This window comes from Mustela lutreola, chromosome 9 (assembly GCF_030435805.1).
Source record: "Mustela lutreola isolate mMusLut2 chromosome 9, mMusLut2.pri, whole genome shotgun sequence".
Classification (NCBI taxonomy): domain Eukaryota; kingdom Metazoa; phylum Chordata; class Mammalia; order Carnivora; family Mustelidae; genus Mustela; species Mustela lutreola.
The window spans coordinates 15,135,096-15,153,100 of NC_081298.1; the positions used below are offsets into that span (position 1 = coordinate 15,135,096).

Consider the following 18,005-nt stretch of genomic DNA (forward strand, 5'->3'; position numbering starts at 1 on the left):
CTTCTCTGCCTCTCCCTCCTCTTTGCCTGTCACTCCCCCTGCCTATGCGTACTCTCTCTCTGTCAAGTAAATAAAATCTTAAACAAAATAAATAAAAATTCAATTTTCACTCATTAGTTTTATCTATTAAAATGTAAAGAGAGGTCTCTGCACATACTCCCTCAGCAATCTTAACCAGAACACTCTCCATGCTTCTCTATGCCATCCTGATAGCAAGGAATGCTCCAACAGCTTGTATGAACAATTAAAATTCATGATTCCACATACTGCACTTACGGTAATCTGAAGAGAATTTAGAAGGCTTCAGCAACTGTGCTCGCTTTTAGGCAAATCTCACTAAGACCTGATTCCCTATAACAAAAACTACAGTGACTTGATGAATTCTGATTGGCAGAGAATAAAAATGGTGGGGAGGTAGAGGTTTCACACAAGCCAACAGGTAAGGATCAATTTGGGAAAACAGAAATAATACAGTATCTGGAATCATATCAACTAGATATAAAAGTCTTAACAATACCACTTACTACCTATGAAACCAGGGGCAAGATGTTTTTTATTATCCTATGATACAAACTTTAGTGAGTCAATGTGTAAAACTTCTAAGTATAATGGAAAGAAAAAAGTGCTGGGCTCTCATGCAAAACACTTCCCACGCATGAGCCACTCGTCGAGGTCTGGTGTGCTGGCTCTACTCTGTCACAGATCCACAGGATTTCCTCCAGACACAGAACAATTTGGCCTCCAACATGGTCCATCGGCCAGAAATCATGTCATAAGACACAAGTTAGTGAGTGGTCACAAATCAGAACAATTTAAGGATGGCATGGCAGTTTGTGTTTAGATAGCGAGGTGGAGTTAAGGTCTTCCTTCAGGATTCTGTTAGTTAAATGAAACTCATTCGGGATCATTCAGCCATGATGACAGAAATCCAAACATCTGTGGTATCACTAAAAAGAGCACTATGGTGATAACACAAGGAGAGAGAGCAGAAGCTTTACTTCGATTTTTTGCTGGTTTTATCTTTGTAAGGAAATTTCCAACTTCTTCGATGAAGACATGCATAGATCTAAAAGACAATTAAAAATAATCATAATTAGCTTAGTTCCCCCTCCCATATAATCAGAATATCAGGAATATATTTTGTCTGTAGTTTTCTTTTGGTGTTCCCCAAACCCAATGAATGCAAACAGCACTCCCTTTAGGAATGCCTAAATATACTGAAGATTTAAGATCTAACTTTGATTTGACATGATAAGGTCTGAAAAATGCTTCAGTTGGTAGGCTTAAAAATAAAAGGATCATGGCTGCCACTGACTGAGCACACACTACGTGACAGGCACTGTACTCTGTACCATACCCCTGTTACCCCAGGTAATACTTGGCATAACCCAGATGAGGGAGATATGAATATCTATGCTTCATAGCAGAGATTTATGAAGCTTCAAAATATTAAGTAATCTGCTCAAGCCCACTTGTTTATTGTGACTCATACAACAGTAGAGCAAGGGCTTTAATGCAGGTCTAACTTCAGAGTCTACGCCCGTACTACCATAACACAGTTCTCTTAAAAATGAAAGAAACAAGTTAGTTACATATTCAATTATGCCCACCACGCTTTATCTTATTCAAAGGAGGACCTGTGAGCACTGTTAGATGAAGGGGTTAGACTCACTGCCTTGAGGGAAAGCAGCAAGGAGGCCAAGCTACAGCTGAAAAGGACAAGCGAGAGATGTGGAGGGACTGTCGTTTTCCCATACCTTTAAGGATGCCAAGTCAACTTGCAGTCTTCAGAATCATCTTGTACTTGTCTTCTAACAGCACAGCTGGTGTCCTCTTTTATTTCCCTTCTCTGCTTGATGTCTTGCTTGGTTCCAGAGAGTATTTTTCCAACTTAGAAAAAGATGACTAATGTTTTTTACAAGGAGGCAATCCATGAAAACCTATGCCATGTAATCCAGGACCGGGTTTAACATTATTCCTGACCTACATTAGACATAAATAACATTAAACCCCAAAATAACTAATGACACGTAAGACTTGATTTCAGGGGCACCTGGGTGGCTCAGTCGGTTAAGCATCTGCCTTTGGCTCAGGTCATGATCCCAGTGTTATGAGATCAAGCCCCACACTGGACTCCCTGCTCAGCGGAAAGCCTGCTTCTCCCTCTCCCTCTGCCTGCTGCCCTGCCTACTTGTGCTCTCTCTCTCTCTGTCCAATAAATAAAATCTTTTTTTAAAAAAAAGACTTAATTTCAAAGGAGCACACAGCACTTAAACAATAGAAGTTTTTAAAAGTTAATATTTCAGGTCTTCTCTTGAATGAGAAGTACTCTTGAGAGACTAAACACACACACACACTTCTGCTTATTAATGCAGAAACTATCACTGAATGATACACAAAAAACCACTATTACTAAATACCATCTCAGCAGTATTTTATACACAACAGTATTTTCATTCACAAATCTGGGTTTCAAGAAGTACCCTGGTTCCCGACCTGGGATTTTCATCTCTTGGAAGTTGTAAAGGTAGTGACAGTCCTTGAGGTATTTACTATATCTCACAAAGCTTCACTAACTAAAATGCTGAATTCCATTTTATGAAAATAATAGTTACTGCATATTGATCAGTAACTATGACAGCAAATAAAAATGTATGACTAATAAAAATTGTTAAATGAAGTATAGGCTAGTTAGTGCTGTTACATACATGAAATCATGTAAACTATGGATTCTATGAGACAGAAAACAATAGATGCCCTTGGTGTTGAAGGGACCAGGTATCACTAAATCTGTCTATAATGGTGACTGGGGGAAAGAGGGAAAGAGCATCTCAAGCTGTACATCTCCCGCCCAGCCCACTCGGAGCAGTGCTATATGCAACATTCCTCTTCCTTCCCCTTAGGTTTGTGAATTATTGACATAAGAAAGGTTCAGCTTCTTCTGGTGTTGGGGAAGAAAAAGACTGGGACCTACTGGTCTACCTGTATTTTCTGTACACTCACCCTTCTCCAAGTTTCTCTAAGACATCAAACACTTCTTCAGGTTGTTTAGTCAAACTATCTTCATCCAACTTTTTCAGCTGCCTGTGAATGAAGAAATAAAAACATAAAATACATTTTACTTGCTAGCAACTAGACCACAAAATACATTTATGTTACAATTAGCTTCTTGGGAATTGCTCTACAAAGTCTTTACTAATAAACAACAGAGGCAAGGTAAGAGACTTTTTTTTTAGTATTATGTTTACAATTATGTTATGTTAGTCCCATACTTATACTTACATACACCAAACTTACATTAGTTTTTAATGTAGTGTTCCATCATTCGTTGTTTGCATATAACACCCAGTGCTCCATGCAGTTCGTGCCCTCCTTAATACCCAGCACCGGCCTACCCCATCCCCCACCCCCTTCCCTTCTGAAACCCTCAGGTTGTTTCCCAGAGTCCATTGTCTCTCATGATTAATAACAGACATTTTTATTTATTTAAGTTTTTAATTTATATTAAGTTTTTTTTTAATTTAAGTATTATTTATTATTAATTTATTTATTTAAGTATTTTTATTTATTTGTTTGTTTGTTATTAAGTAATCTCTACACCCATTGTAGAAGCTTGAACTCATGACCCTGATATCAAGAGTTGCACATATTTCTGACTAAACCACCCAGGCACCAACCTAAGAGACTTAAGGGCTGTCTGTGTCAGTATTACATGTGTCCTGGGTCCCTCTGGTGAGCATAACCAGGACCAGAAGATAGAGAACTACCAAGAGTCGGACTTCAGTTCAACAGATCTAAGAAATTTTCCAAGCCACCTGGGTGGCTCAGTCAGTTAAGTGTCTACCTTTGGCTCAGGTCATGATCTCCGAGTTCTGGGACTGAGCCCCTCCCTCCCCAGCACTGGGCTCCCTGCTCAGCCGGGAGTCTGCTTCTACCTCTCCCTCTGTCCCTCCCCCTGCTATGCTCTCACACGAGCACGCTCTCTCTCTCTCAAATAAGATTTAAAAAAGAAAAAAAATTTTCTAAGAACAAAAGTTGCTCTGAAATGGTTTAGACTGCCTTAAGAAGTCCCTAGTTCCCCATCACTAGAGAACTTAAACAGAAAATGAATCATCATTTGGCTGAAATGCTACAGAGTGGATTTAAGCTTTGATAGAACCTTTAAAAACCATGTAAAGCTTGAGATTTCACGAATTAAAATGGCATAACTATCTCTTCAGAGGAGATGTTTAATGTAAGGTTAACTATAAATTGAAAATGGTCTCAGACTGGAGGCCAAGGAAGACATAGAGACTTTTGTTCTCCCTTAGCAAGATTTTGGTAATTTGGCCAAAACACAGGGATTCTATAGGTATCACAGAAACAGAAAGTGGAAGGTATACACTCACACATGATCAAAAGTGAAAAATAACTATGCAGCTAGGAATTTCAAACAGACTCAGAGAGACTCTTCCATGAGCAGCTGTGTACCTCCAAAAAGTCCCCAAAATCAAAGATACATGGCTGCTTATGATTTCCTGATAATTCAGATTTTTCTGACTATGCTACAGGTAGTAAATAACAAACATGGAGGTTATAAATTAACAATATTTTTTTAAAACTGAAAAGTCTAAAAATTATTAATGGGCTAAAGAAGCTTGCCAAAGAATATTTGTGTGTGCGTGCGTGTGTGTGTGTGTATCTTCTACACAATAGTTTCCTGAAACTACAAAGAACAACAAAAAAAGAGAGCTCAGGAAATGGTGAAATTATGGAAGTAGTAACACTGAAGACTTATTTGTGGAGAAAAGGTTTAAACTAGCTGGACAATACCAATTTTTACAAGAGAAGACCAGAATTACATGGAGAAGACTTGAACTGCATACACACACACCCCTTCCTGGAGCAAATAGTCAAATCAGAAGAAAAGACAGAAAGAAACTTGAGAAAACATCGAGTGTATCCACCCATGAACACGGATCTCTAAAAGACAATCTCACATAATTCTGTAAAGGTCGAAGACTACACACTAAAGAAATGGAAAAATGCTCCAAGTCAGTAATTGTGACAACTTGAAAATTAACAAAATGACCGCAGTGACCTTTGAAACTCAAAAGGTCCTAAAAATTAAATTCCAGTGACATCATAAAACCTAGCTACAAAACAAAAAGGGGTGAAGTGAAACTCCTCTTAAACTTCAGAAGTGAAATGTCTATTTAGTCAGACGTTAGAAAGAAAATCGTACGAACTGGGGTGGGGAGGGGGTTTGTGAAGCGCTGAATTCATAACTGTATAAACAATGAACAATACCTCATTTCTCAAGTATAATCAAACAGCTTATATAAAGGAAGATCAAATGTGTTCCTTTGAAGTGTTGACTTTGTGGTTTACAAAAAGCAAAACTCACTGTTTCAACTACCCTGAGACCACAACATAACAAAGGAAACTGCGCCTGGCATGACAGAAACAGCTGCGAGCCCCTGATAATCCTCTGACAAATTGTGTACCTGCTCAGACTTCTCTCCAACAATCTACTTGGCTTGTGTGTGTGTGTGTGTGTGTGTGTGTGTGTGTGTTGAGATTATTTATTTATTTATTTATTTGAGAGAGCCGAAGGCAGACATTCAACAGACTTAGCCACCCGGGTGCCCCAGTTTTTTGTTTGCTTTTGATCCAGGCTTAACAGATCTTTCTCTCTCTGCTGCCTGATAACCCAGAGGGGGTCAATAAACATTTCCTATATGGATTAATGAATGTAATGATGGGAATCCTAAACTTCTATCAGCAATCCTTGTGAGTTTCCAAAAGAACAGAATTCCACCCTAAAAAGCATTACCAGATTCTCAACAAATAAGATTCCTACAGAAAATCCTCTGCTAAGGGACTCTCAGTAATACTTTATACCGTAAGTCTTCATGGAAGAAGCACAGAACAGCCTGACTGATGATTCAGCTCTGAGCTGGGACTTCGCCCAGACCTTAGGTAGTTTCATTGCTTGCTCATAAAAGAGGCCTGCCCAACACAGCCTCCTTGGACCAAACACCAGCAGATGCTCCTCTCCTAAGTCAGAAGGCCACATGGACAGCCAAGCATTCCAGAAATGCCCTCTACATCCTCCAGCACACTACTATTATCTAACGCCAGCTCACTTTTAAAAATCATAATCACCTACCTAAGCCATCAACCTGAACCACTCAGTCACACACAAATGTCAAGCTCATGAGCGCAAAGAGCATTTCCTGCATTGAGACTGCCATCCCTTCCCTTGCTGGAAACACATGCCAATTGCATCTCTGAAAAGACAAGTTTATCTCTCCAAACACAAATGAGGGTATTTATGAAGCAGTTACTCATAGATTTGGCTAATTCTCAAGCCTCTTTCTCCCATCTCAGAACTCTTGTTTTATCTCATTTTATTTAGGTATACTTACCCCTCTTTCCATTCAGAATTTGATATGGCTACAACAAATATATAAGATAAATTGATGACTTTTTTAATGATAATAAAATGAATATCTTGTCTCTCCCCAAATTCCTATGTTGAAGTCCTAAGCCCCAGGACCTCAGAATGTGACTTTATTTGGAGATAGTGCCTTTAAAGAGGTAATTAAGGTAAAATAAGGTCATAGAGGTGAGCCCTAAATCAATATGACTGGTGTCCTTATAGAAGATAAGGACAGAGAGGTACAGAGGGAAGACCATGTGAAGACAGAGGAAGGAGAGAGCCATGTACAAGTCAAGGAGAGAGGCCTCAAAGAAACAATCCTGCTGACACCCTGATCTTAGACTTCTAGCTTCCAGAAAACTAGAAGAAAATATATCTCTGTTGTTAAAATCACCGTTTGTGAAACTGACATGAAAGTCCTAATAAATGCAAGTAACAAAGTTAATTTGATCCAGATTAGGTACTTCACTAGTTATGAGCAGGAAAGCACCAGTCATTCAGGAATTCAGCCCTGCAACGCTCTTCTCTTGCACCCTCAATAAAGTTCTTAAAATCCAAAAGGTGTAGGAATGAGTGTGTCAAAAAAAACAAAAAGGTTTACGCTTTTGGCCAAGATTATAGAACACATGGCAAAGGTAGAAACAAAACTCAGATTCCTAATCCCTTTTTCAATTAAACCAAGGCCTCAGAGAAACAGCAAATACATTTCAGAAAGAAATATAACCAGTGAACATTTATAACTGGGTCATTATGGTGCTGTAGCAAATACCTGCTAACATTCACAGGCCCGGCGAAACGGGTGCTTCGAGAGGGCATCAGAGGAAACAGTTAAAAGCATGGACTTTGGACCAGACCGCCTGATTTAAACTCCCAGCTCTGCCACTGACTGACTGTGGAGCCTCCCACAAATCACTTGAAACTCTTTGTGCCTCAGTTTTACCACCCTTAAAATAGAGCTATAGTGATAACCACCTTGTATCATAAGATTGTTGTGAGGATCGAAAGAGTCATAATAAGCTGAACCACACGAAATTACCATTTTTATAGGTCATTTACATGTGGTTCACCAGGAGACAGGGAAAGCACTGAGAACGGTTCCAGGCACCCAGAAAGTGCCATATGTGTAAGAATCATTATCATTTCCTCCCAGCACACTACACTAGGGTGAATTATGAGTCCATCCCAACCAGCTATTTGCCTTCTGCCATGTTTGTGTACTTCAAACAAACCCCGAGTGTGCAGCCCAGGCTGCGGATCCCTTCCCTTCACCTCTCCTTTGCCCCACACTCCCACACACTGAACACTTCCTACTTTAGTGCTCATTCTGCTGCAGGAAGTCAGAGGTCTCTGTGAAACAGAAGCTAATTACAAGGCACCCCAGAGAAGCTGGACTCAGTTGATCTCTGCTATTTTTTCTCCAGATGTGGAGGAGCGACACAAGACCCTGGTGTTCACAGCGCGAATCAATGATCTAACTCAAACCAACACCAGAGTTCAGACTTTCTAGGATCAGCCACCTCCCTGATCTTGACTTAAAACAATTCCAGGTAGCAGCAGGATCTGGAGCTGATGCAAAACAATAGAGGCCCAAAAAGGGCCCAGACTGGTCAGGTCGTGACCCAGACCTACAGCAAAGAAGGAAATACACAGGACTGTGTCTCAACTCTTCTGGGCCTCAATTGGCCCTTCTTGAAAATATCCTCTTATTTCCTTGTCCACCTCCCACTGTCAGGTTTGAAAAACTGAGGAGGAGGTAAGGAAAAGTAGGAAAGCAGGGGGCATCAGGAATGAAAGATGTCATCCTCATCCAAGACTGGGGACACTACCCGGAAAATTTTCCTAAATGCTATCCTGCACGAAGCCCTCCCTTGTCGGACCTTCAACCTTTCTCGGCACACCTTCACCCTTAGGCGTAAAGCTTTTGCCCTCGACAGATCTTCCCCACTGCACCCCTCAAGTGGGACCCCATCCCTTAGAAAGTCCACCCAGTCTTCCTCTGCTTGTTCCTGACCCGTATCTTAGACCCCTCTGGGTTCTCATCCTGCTCCAGCATCCCCCCTACCTCAATGAATCGATCCTAGCACGACCTCCCCCCACGCGCCCCCGCCATCAGCAGGTGCTCTTCCTAACTTGTCCCCACGTCCCTCAGCAGCTGCTCCCTTCAGCAATGCCCCCTTCCGCCAGGATATCCCCCCCACAGCAAGTGCTCTCCCCAACGAGTCCGTTTATCCCCCGGGGGGCGTGCTCCCCTCTGCCGGACGCCCTTCTGGCGGAGATTCCCCCACTCAGCAGGTGCCAGGATCGCTTGGCCCCGCACGTCCATCCCTCCGGGGGCTCACCCAGTTCCCGCCTTTCCCTCTCCCCACACCCTGCCTCTCAGCCAGCGGCCCCTCACCGGCGCGGCGGGTTCCTCAGCTGCACCGTCTCCATGGCGCTGCCGGCAGCCGCCCAGACCCGCTCACTGCTCCATCCTCCCCCGGGACCTCCCCGAGCCCGCCCCGCAGACCCTCCCACACTTCCGCTTTCCGCCCCCACCGGAAGCGGCGCGCAGTGCGCGAGCGGGGCGGGACTGCGAGGATCTGGACCACGTGATGCGGAGCCTGAGTCACGTGGCGCGCGGGGCGCGGCCTCAGAAGGCGGAACGCCCTCGGTCGGACTGTGGTCCGTCTGCCGCGCGGTTTCGGTGCCGCGCGGTACTCCTTGCGGGTCTCGGGCTGGGATCCCGTCTCCGCTGCGGCCCGGCCCTTGTTCCTCCGACCGAGATACTGAGGCTTCTTGGGAAGCGACCAGGTTCTCCGCGATTTCTGGGAAGCGTTGCCCCGGGGACTCCTGGAGGTTTTCGTGGGTTCCTACCGCTCCGTGCCGGTTGGATTCTTGTTCCATAGGAGGCCGAACCGCCCTCGGATGTCTCAGAGCATCAGGCTGTATATTGCTCACCCGCCTTTTTTAAGGGCTTCTTACCTTTGAGTCGGCTGGCCGGCATAAAGATAGCTAATCGTGATTAAGCGCTTGCCCTGTGCTTACTTACCTGTATTCGCGTTTAATCCTCTTAGGAAGCCTGTAACGTTATCCCCAATTTTATGTATTATTTGATGCTCAGTGCTTTACTAGAACTAATTCATTTAATACTCCTAATAACTCTACAAGGTAAGCACTATTATTACTCTCCTTTTTTAAGGCCAGAGAGGTGAAGATCACATAGCCAAAAATAGAGATTTGGAGATTTAGATACAGATCAGTCTGTCCACAGCCTGCACCACCAAACCGGACAACCTCTGATTTATACCCTCTGTTTGGGCGTGGGAGTCGGGCTCCCTCTCCCCTAAGAGCTTCAGTTCCAGCTATGGCGGTCGGTAAACCTTCAGTTGCCCCCCACCATCACTGAGTGTTGAGAAAAGCATATTCCACCCAGTTTACCCCGGGGGGTAAGTTCCATGAGAAAACTTCAGTTTTTAATTGTCCTGCTTTTCCCAAAGGTATGCCATCCATGAAGTTAACAGCTAAGCAACCGCCTTTCAGGGTCACCCAGGTGTGGCACCCCATATGGTAAAATAGGGATAATGGATCCATTCCCCTTATGGGGTGGACCACATTTGCAGAGAATATATGTGTCAGACACAATCCTATGCTGGCTCTTAATCCTCAAACAACCCTATGAGGTAGAAGTTACTATCCATCCACATTTTACTGCTGAGAAAGCGGAGACTCATAAACACAACTAGTGAAAGAAAAGTTTTTAACCCAAGACAGGCTGGCCTCCACAGAATCCATGTTTTATTTGCTACTTTGTCCTACTAGAAATCTGTACAAATGGTAGTAGGAGCCCTGAGGGAGTAAAGATAAAAAGTTTGTACAAAGTTCAGGAAGCCGTCACACGTCCCTATTGCAAAAAGTCAGTCCTCTAACCTCTGAAATCCCCTGGTACTTTTCCTGTACTTCTAAAGCACACTCTTCGTTTGACCTCATGTTAAGGCCCCACTGCCCACACACGTATGCCTATAAATGAGTAGGTACTCAGAAAACCTTTTTTTAAAATAAATGTCAGTTTACCAGTACACAGTGTCAAACATCCCTCCTTTATCCCCTTTCTGGGATTTTTCCAAAAGATAGACTGACATCAGGATTGCCCTCTCTTTAAACAGAATGTCCAGTCCAGCATTGCCCCATAGAAATTTCTGGGGTGGTGGAAATGTTCTATTTATGTGCTGTCCAAAACCAGTGCCAGTAGACACATGTGGCTGTTGAGCACTTTAAATGTGGGTAATATGACTGACAAACTGAATTTTAAATTATATTTAATATAACATTTAAACAACAAACCTCGGGTGCCTGGGTGGCTCAGTGGGTTAAGTGGCTGCCTTTGGCTCAGGCCATAATCCTAGGATTATGGGATTGAGTCCCAAATCCGACTCCCTGGTTAGCAGGGATTCTGCTTCTCCCTCTCCCTCTGCCTCTCCCCCCAACTCATTCTTGTCTCTCTCTCAAATAAATAAATAAAAATTTAAAAAAATAAATAAGTAGAAAACCTCAGCCTGAACCATAATATGATAATAGCTTAAGAGAAAAAAACCAGTGGGGCACCTGGGTGGCTCAGTCCGTTGAGCATCTGACTTGTGATTTTTGACTCGGGTCATGATCTCAGGGTTGTGAGATCCTGTATCAGGCTCTGTGCCCAGTGGGGAGTGTACTTGAGGTTCGTTCTTCCTTTCCCTCGGCGCCTCTCCCCACGTGTGCACACATTTTCTCTTTCTCTCACTCTAAAATAAAATCCTGTGGCGCCTGGGTGGCTCAGTGGGTTAGGCCTCTGCCTTCAGCTCAGGTCATGATCTCAGGTTCCTGGGATCGAGGTCTGTATCGGACTCTACTTGGTGGGGAGCCTGCTTTCCCCTCTTTTCTGCCTGCCTTTCTGCCTACTTATGATCTCTCTCTCTCTGTCGAATAAATAAATAAAACCTTAAAAAATAATAATAATAAAATAAATAAAATCTTAAAAAAATAGAGAACCAATGAACAGGTTACTCATACTTCATTCCATGCTTACTGAGCTCCATATGCCTAGTCGGCTCTGGCTGGGTAACAGTACTCAAGACATAGATGAGTTCTAGCTTTTTTGTAGTTTACAGTATAGAAGATACAGTTGCTAGGCAGGTAATTAATGTGGTGATAAATTACATAAAACTATAATATGAGACCCTAACCAAGGCTGGTAGGACCAGGAGAACTCTCATTCATTCATTCATTCATTCAGCAAATACATATCTAGTATCTGCTCTGAGCCAAGCACAGCACTACCTGCAAGGCATTGAGGAAAATAAAGTTTCTTCCCTCGTGGATCTTCCATTCAAGTGGGAAAGGCAATAAAACAACAAAACCAAATAGACAAAGAAACAATATGTGACTGAAATGAGAGACTAAATCACACTAATATATATATATATATATATATATATATATATATATATTTTAAGATTTTATTTATTTATTTGACAGACAGAGATCACAAGTAGGCATAGAGGCAGGCAGAGAGAGAAGAGAAAGCAGACTCCCTGCGGAGCAGAGAGCTCGATGTGGAACTCGATCCCAGGACCCTGAGACCATGACCTGAGCCGAAGGCAGAGGCTTTAACCCACTGAGCCACCCAGGTGCCCCAACACTAATATTTTTTAAAAGAGTATTTAAGGCAGAGGGAACAGCAAGGGAAAAGGCAAAGGCTTATGTTGGAAGAGCAGCCAGAAGTTGGCATGTTTGGAGCAGAATAAAGAAGGAAAGGTAGGAGATGAGGTAGGAGCTGTGGCCAGAGTCACACTGAACATGGGCAATGTAAAGAAGCAAAAAGACTGCAAGTTAGTTCAATGTACTAGTTAACTATCACTATGTAAAAAACCACCCCAAAGCCTAATGGTCTCAAAGTAGTCATTTTCCAGTTTTTGGTTACTACAAATAAAACTTAAAATCATTTATGTAGATGCTTGTATGGACATACATACATTTCATTTCTTTTGAGTGAACAGGTGAGAAATAGCTGGGTTAATGTATTAAGAAACTTTTTTTTCGGGGCACCTGGGTGGCACAGTGGGTTAAGACGCTGCCTTCGGCTCAGGTCATGATCTCAGGGTCCTGGGATCGAGTCCCGCATCAGGCTCTCTACTCAGCAGGGAGCCTGCTTCCCTCTCTCTTGTGATCTCTCTCTGTCAAATAAATAAATAAAATCTTTTTTTTTTAATTTTTAATATTTTATTTATTTATTTGACAGAGAGAGATCACAAGTAGGCAGAGAGGCAGGCAGAGAGAGAGAGAGGAGAAAGCAGGCTCCCCGCTAAGCAGAGAGCCCGATGCGGGACTCGATCCCAGGACCCTGAGATCATGACCTGAGCCGAAGGCAGTGGCCCAACCCACTGAGCCACCCAGGCGCCCCTAAATAAAATCTTAAAAAAAAAAAAAAAAAGAAAAGAAACTTTTTTTTCTTTTTTTAATTATGTTTTTATTTTTTTTAACATATAATGTATTATAAGCCCCAGAGGTACAGGTTTGTGAATCACCAGGTTTACACACTTCACAGCACTCACCATAGCACATACCCTCCCCAATGTCCATAACCCACCACCCTCTCCCTACCCCCCCACCCCCAGCAACTCTCAGTTTGTTTTAAGAAACTGTTGTTCAAGGTGATTATACTATATTTCCACCAACAATGTATGGGAATTTCAATATCTCTATATCATCTATACTTCGTATGATTGATCTTTGCAATTTTAGCCAATCTAATACGTGTGTAGGGGTCTCACTGTGTTTCATTTTGTGTTGTTTTAAGATTTTACTTATTTATTTGAGAGAGAGAGGGCACAAGCAGGAGTGGTGAGGGGCAGAGGGAAAGGGAGAAGCAGACTCCCTGATAAGCACGAAGTCTAGTGGGGGGCTCCATCACAACCTGAGCTGAAGACAGATGCTTAACCCGCTGAGCCACCCAGGCGCCCCCTCACTGTGTTTCTAATTGGTATTTCTCTAGTGACTAATGATGTTGAGCATCTTTTCAAGAACTTGTCATCTGTGTATTTTCCAAGTCTTTTGTCCTTCTTAAAATTGCCTTCTCTTATTATTGAGTTTTTAGTGTTGTTTTTTTTTAATATTCTAGAGGCATGTCCTTTATCATGTGATTTACAAACATTTTCTGGAGTTTGTATTTTCATTCTCTCAACAGCCTCATTTTTAAAGAACAGAAACTTTAATTTTTAAGTATAGTTTATCCACTTTTTTCTTTTACGACTCATACTTTTGATGTCATTTCTAAGAAGTCCTGGGGGAAAAGACCAGTCCTTGTAAGCTCACTTCTCAAGTTCCCATGTCAGCTGACTTCTGGCTGGGTTCACTGTCAGGAGACCAAAGACAGAAAACTAAGAGAGAAGCCAGTCTTTCTCTCTCTTCTTTGCTTCTGATCAAGTATCCAACAGTAATTTTGTCTTCAGCTCCTCCTAGAGCATCCTGATGTGGCTCCAGCTCCTACTCTGCAGCTTCTGAAAGAGCAGAGGCAAACTAAAGGCAAAGCACAAGCTAACACTCCTCAACTCCCCCTCCACACCCCTCACCCCCATGGGATATGTGTGACATTCCTCTGGCATCCCGGCTGCCCTAGAACAAAGGAAAGGAAGAAAAAATGGTTAACTGATGGAGATCACAGTCATGCAGGATACAAGACACAGTCTCCTTCAGTTTGCAACTGTCTTAATGATTTATAAGAAAAAAGCAATTTCTGGGGCACCTGGGTGGCTCAGCTGTTAAGTGTTGCCTTCAGCTCAGGTCATGATCCCATTGGGCTACCTGCCCAGCGGGAAGCCTGCTTCTCCCTCTCTCTCCCCCTGTTTGTGTTCCCTCTCTCCTGTCTCTGTCAAATAAAACATAAAATCTTTTAAAAAGAAAGAGAAAAACAATTTCCAGAAACCTATAAACTCAGTTTCCTGGAGCCCTAACATCACTCTCCCTTCCATAAGACAGAAAATCATTAATTAGGGGCGCCTGGGTGGCTCAGTGGGTTAAGCCTCTGCCTTCGGCTCATGTCATGATCCCAGAGTTCTGGGATCGAGCCCCACATCGGGCTCTCTGCTCAGCGGGGAGCCTGCTTCCCTTCCTCTCTCCCTGCCTGCCTCTCTGCCTACTTGTGATCTCTCTGTCAAATAAATAAATAAAATCTTCCAAAAAAAGTCTTTAATAGTCACTCCTCATAACCCCAGTGCAGCTCTTTCTACCCCTGGGTCCTATCTCCATGCTTTAATAAAACCCACCTTTTTGCACCAAAGATGTATCAAGCATTCTTTCTTGGCCATTGGCTCCCCAACCCCAAAACTCCAAGCCACATCATCACCATTTCCTTTTTATATTCAAGTCCTGGGCATAGTATTCCTGCTGCTGCTGGCCTTTGGGATCCCTCAGTGTTCCTTGTTGGCATCTTGGCTCTTCCGTCACCTCTGAAACCAATTCCCTGAATTAACTTCTTATTTCAAATCCCTTCCATAAGCCATCTTACTCGGAGTATGTTTACAGATAAGGTCATGACTGATACACCTGAACTGAAAAGCATCCAGAACTGGAAATTGACAAATTATGATGCTGTCTGTATTTCTTTCCCCAAGACCAATTGGTTCATTATTTGGAAGCAGCATATAAAAGTATCGGCTATGCCTGGCTCAGTTCAATGAAATATAAGATTGTCCTGATTCTAACACGACTTTACTCACCAGTGTTTCTCAACCAACTAAGGCAGAGATATTATTTAAAAGAAACTACCAGTTAACCCTGAAAAGAAATGTTTAAACAAACAAAAAATGAATGTCCAATAATCATGTCTGTGCATATTACTTCATTCAGGAGACTACAGCTGTAATATCTATTCCTTCCCCCATTAAAGCTGCATACATATTAAATACGTCTTTGATGAGATGGTTAACTCAGAGAGATGAAGTCTTAATAAATATCAAAACGTTACTTCCTAAAAAAAAGTTACTTCCTGTCCAAAAAATAGAACTCAAATGTCCATCAGCTGACAAATGTAGAAATAAATACATGTAATGTATTTATAATAAATACATTAAATTTATTTATATATGTATAATAATATAAATATATGATACTTATAATTTGTATTTATAATAAATAATATAAATAAATACATGTAATATATTTATTATAAATACACCCAAAATGTATACAATGGACTATTACTCAGCAATAAAAAGGAATGAAGTTCTGTTACATGGTACACCATGAGTGACACGGGAAAACACTGCTGTGTGTGAGAGGCCAATCACAGAGGATCGTGTATCCTATGATTCCATTTACATGAAAAGTCCAAAACAGGCAAATATATCAGAAGGTAGATTAGTGGTTGCTTTGGGCTTGGGCTTGGGGATGGGGGAGATGGAGTAGAAGAACTGGGTATGATGACTAAAAGATGTGGGGTTTCATTTTGATAATGACAATATTCTAAAATTGTGGTGATGATTATATAACTGAACATAATAAAAAACACTGAACTGTACATAACTTTAAATGGGTGAATTATATGCTAGTGAATTATTTCTCAATACAATTGTTTTTAAAAAGTCACCTCCCAAAAGACTTTCACTATGCCCCTACTCCCCAATATCTCCCTCCCCTAAATTCTTTCAGTTCTGCTTTTATCGGCCCTGCGTTTATGGGAAGCATTGTAGGAAAGGATTACCATTTATCCATTGCTGTGTAAGAAACCATTCCCAGAACTTAGTGGCATAAAACAACAGTATTTCTCTCTCTCCCCCCATAAATCTACAATTTGAGCATGGTTCCACAGGTAAGGTTCATCTCGTTTTCCATGGTGTCAGTTGGGGTCAGTCACATTGGGATGTATTCTTTTTTGTTTGTTTTTAAAGATTTTCTTTATTTGACAGAGAAACAGCCAGAGAGGGAACATGAGCAGGGGGGTTGGGAGAAGCAGTCTTTCCACTGAGCAGGGAGCCGGATGCGGGTCTCTCAATCCCAGGACCCTGGGATCAGGACCCAAGTTTAAGGCAGACGCTTTAACGACTGAACCATCCAGGTGCCTCTGGATGTATTCTTATCCAAAATGCCTCATTCACATGTCTGATAAGTTGGTGCCTGCTGTTGGCTGGGAGCTCACTTAGCACTGAGGGTAGAGGGGACTTCTCATTTTGGTTTGTTTGGTTTTTTTAGTCTCGGAATAAAGGCTAGGTGCTGAAGGATATTTGTGAGGGCGAGCTGGGAAGAAGCTTTAGTGCCTTTTAATGGCATAGTCTTGGAAGGTAGATAATGTTATTTCCACTGTTGAGGGGACCCCAAAGTCCTGTGCAATTTCAAAGAGCGCTAAAATAGACTCTATCTCTGGATGGGGGAGTGGCCAGGTTCTAGAAGAGGGCAGAGAACTGGAAATTATTGGTTTGGTCATTTTTGGAAAATAGAGCTTGACACAGGTGTACTTGTCTGGTATACCATTTAGAATATATCCACCTCGGGACGCCTGGGTGGCTCAGTTGGTTGAGCGGCTGCCTTCGGCTCAGGTCATGATCCCAGCGTCCTGGGATCGAGTCCCACATCAGGCTCCTTGCTCAGCAGGGAGCCTGCTTCTCCCTCTGCCTCTAGCCTGCCACTCTGTCTGCTTGTGCTTGTGCTCTAACAAATAAAATCTTAAAAAAAAAAAAAAAAAAAAAAGAATATATCCACTTCCAAGTAACTGGGGGGAAAAAATCTAAATGGCAGCTTAAGGCACCATGGCATTTGTTGTTCATTAAATAGTCCAGAAGTCAGTCCTTCCAAGGTTGGTTCAATGGCTCACCAATGTCAATTTCATCTTTCTCCTCCTGCCCTCCTCAGCACATGGGTTTTTCATAGCTATGCTTATTGCCTCACAATTGCAAAATGACTACCACATGTCCAGGTATATATCCTTAACCCAACAGTAACCAAAGCATAGGAGAGAGAGAAAAAAAAGTTATTTTGCAATTCTGTATCTCTTATCTGGGAGGAAAAGCTTTGCCATAAGGACCCAGCAGACTCTCTGTAACTTGCTGAGCAAATCGGGGGTATGTCCACACCTGACCAATCATTGGCAAAAGGGAGTGAGATTACTGTGATTGGGTTAACAAAATCCTGATTTATTCCCTGGAGCGGAAGAATTCAGACTTATGGAAGCAAAGATGGAAGCTGTTGAGTAAATAACCAGCAGTGTATGTGCATGGTCGGGTTTCCCCGCCACACTAAATTCATTCTTTCCTTGGGGCGGGGGGCCTGCGTTGGACTGCGTGGATTCAGATGGAACAGCCACTCAACCCTCAGAAAGCTTATAGTCTGGGTGAGTTGGGTTTACACAAATAATTGTAACTAAATGTCTGAGGGCAGAGACCACGTGTTTGCCAATAGACCTTTATAACTACATGTTTGGGGCCAGATTTGATTAGGTCTTGTGGAGATAAAAATAAAAAGACCTACTTCCTGCCTTTTAAGGCTTCACAGTCTTTGAGAAAAACTGTAAACTGACAATCACAGAGTGTTAACTGAGATAAAAACTCTGGGAGCAATTGGAGCAGAGGAGGGACCA

The 18,005-nt window shown here is 42.4% G+C and overlaps 1 protein-coding gene across 3 annotated transcripts in view; it reads right to left on the bottom strand.

Annotated features, from left to right (window-relative positions):
- The window catches only part of STK4 (serine/threonine kinase 4), a 92,924-nt gene extending 83,975 nt beyond the window's left edge, over window positions 1-8,949 (bottom strand). The window contains exons 1-3 of one of the 3 annotated variants that reach the window (XM_059133062.1): window positions 3,004-3,084; window positions 1,758-1,890; window positions 999-1,066 (exon numbers count right to left, since the gene is read on the bottom strand). Coding sequence is in view for 1 of the 3 variants with exons in the window: in XM_059133060.1 (XP_058989043.1) it covers window positions 3,004-3,084; window positions 8,820-8,854 (116 nt within the window). In the remaining 2 variants the exon portion in view is untranslated. Of the gene's footprint in view, window positions 1-998; window positions 1,067-1,757; window positions 1,984-3,003; window positions 3,085-8,819 lie in introns of those variants that run through there. The other 2 variants (XM_059133061.1, XM_059133060.1) reach the window with 2 other exon arrangements.
- Between the last annotated feature and the right edge of the window lie 9,056 nt (window positions 8,950-18,005).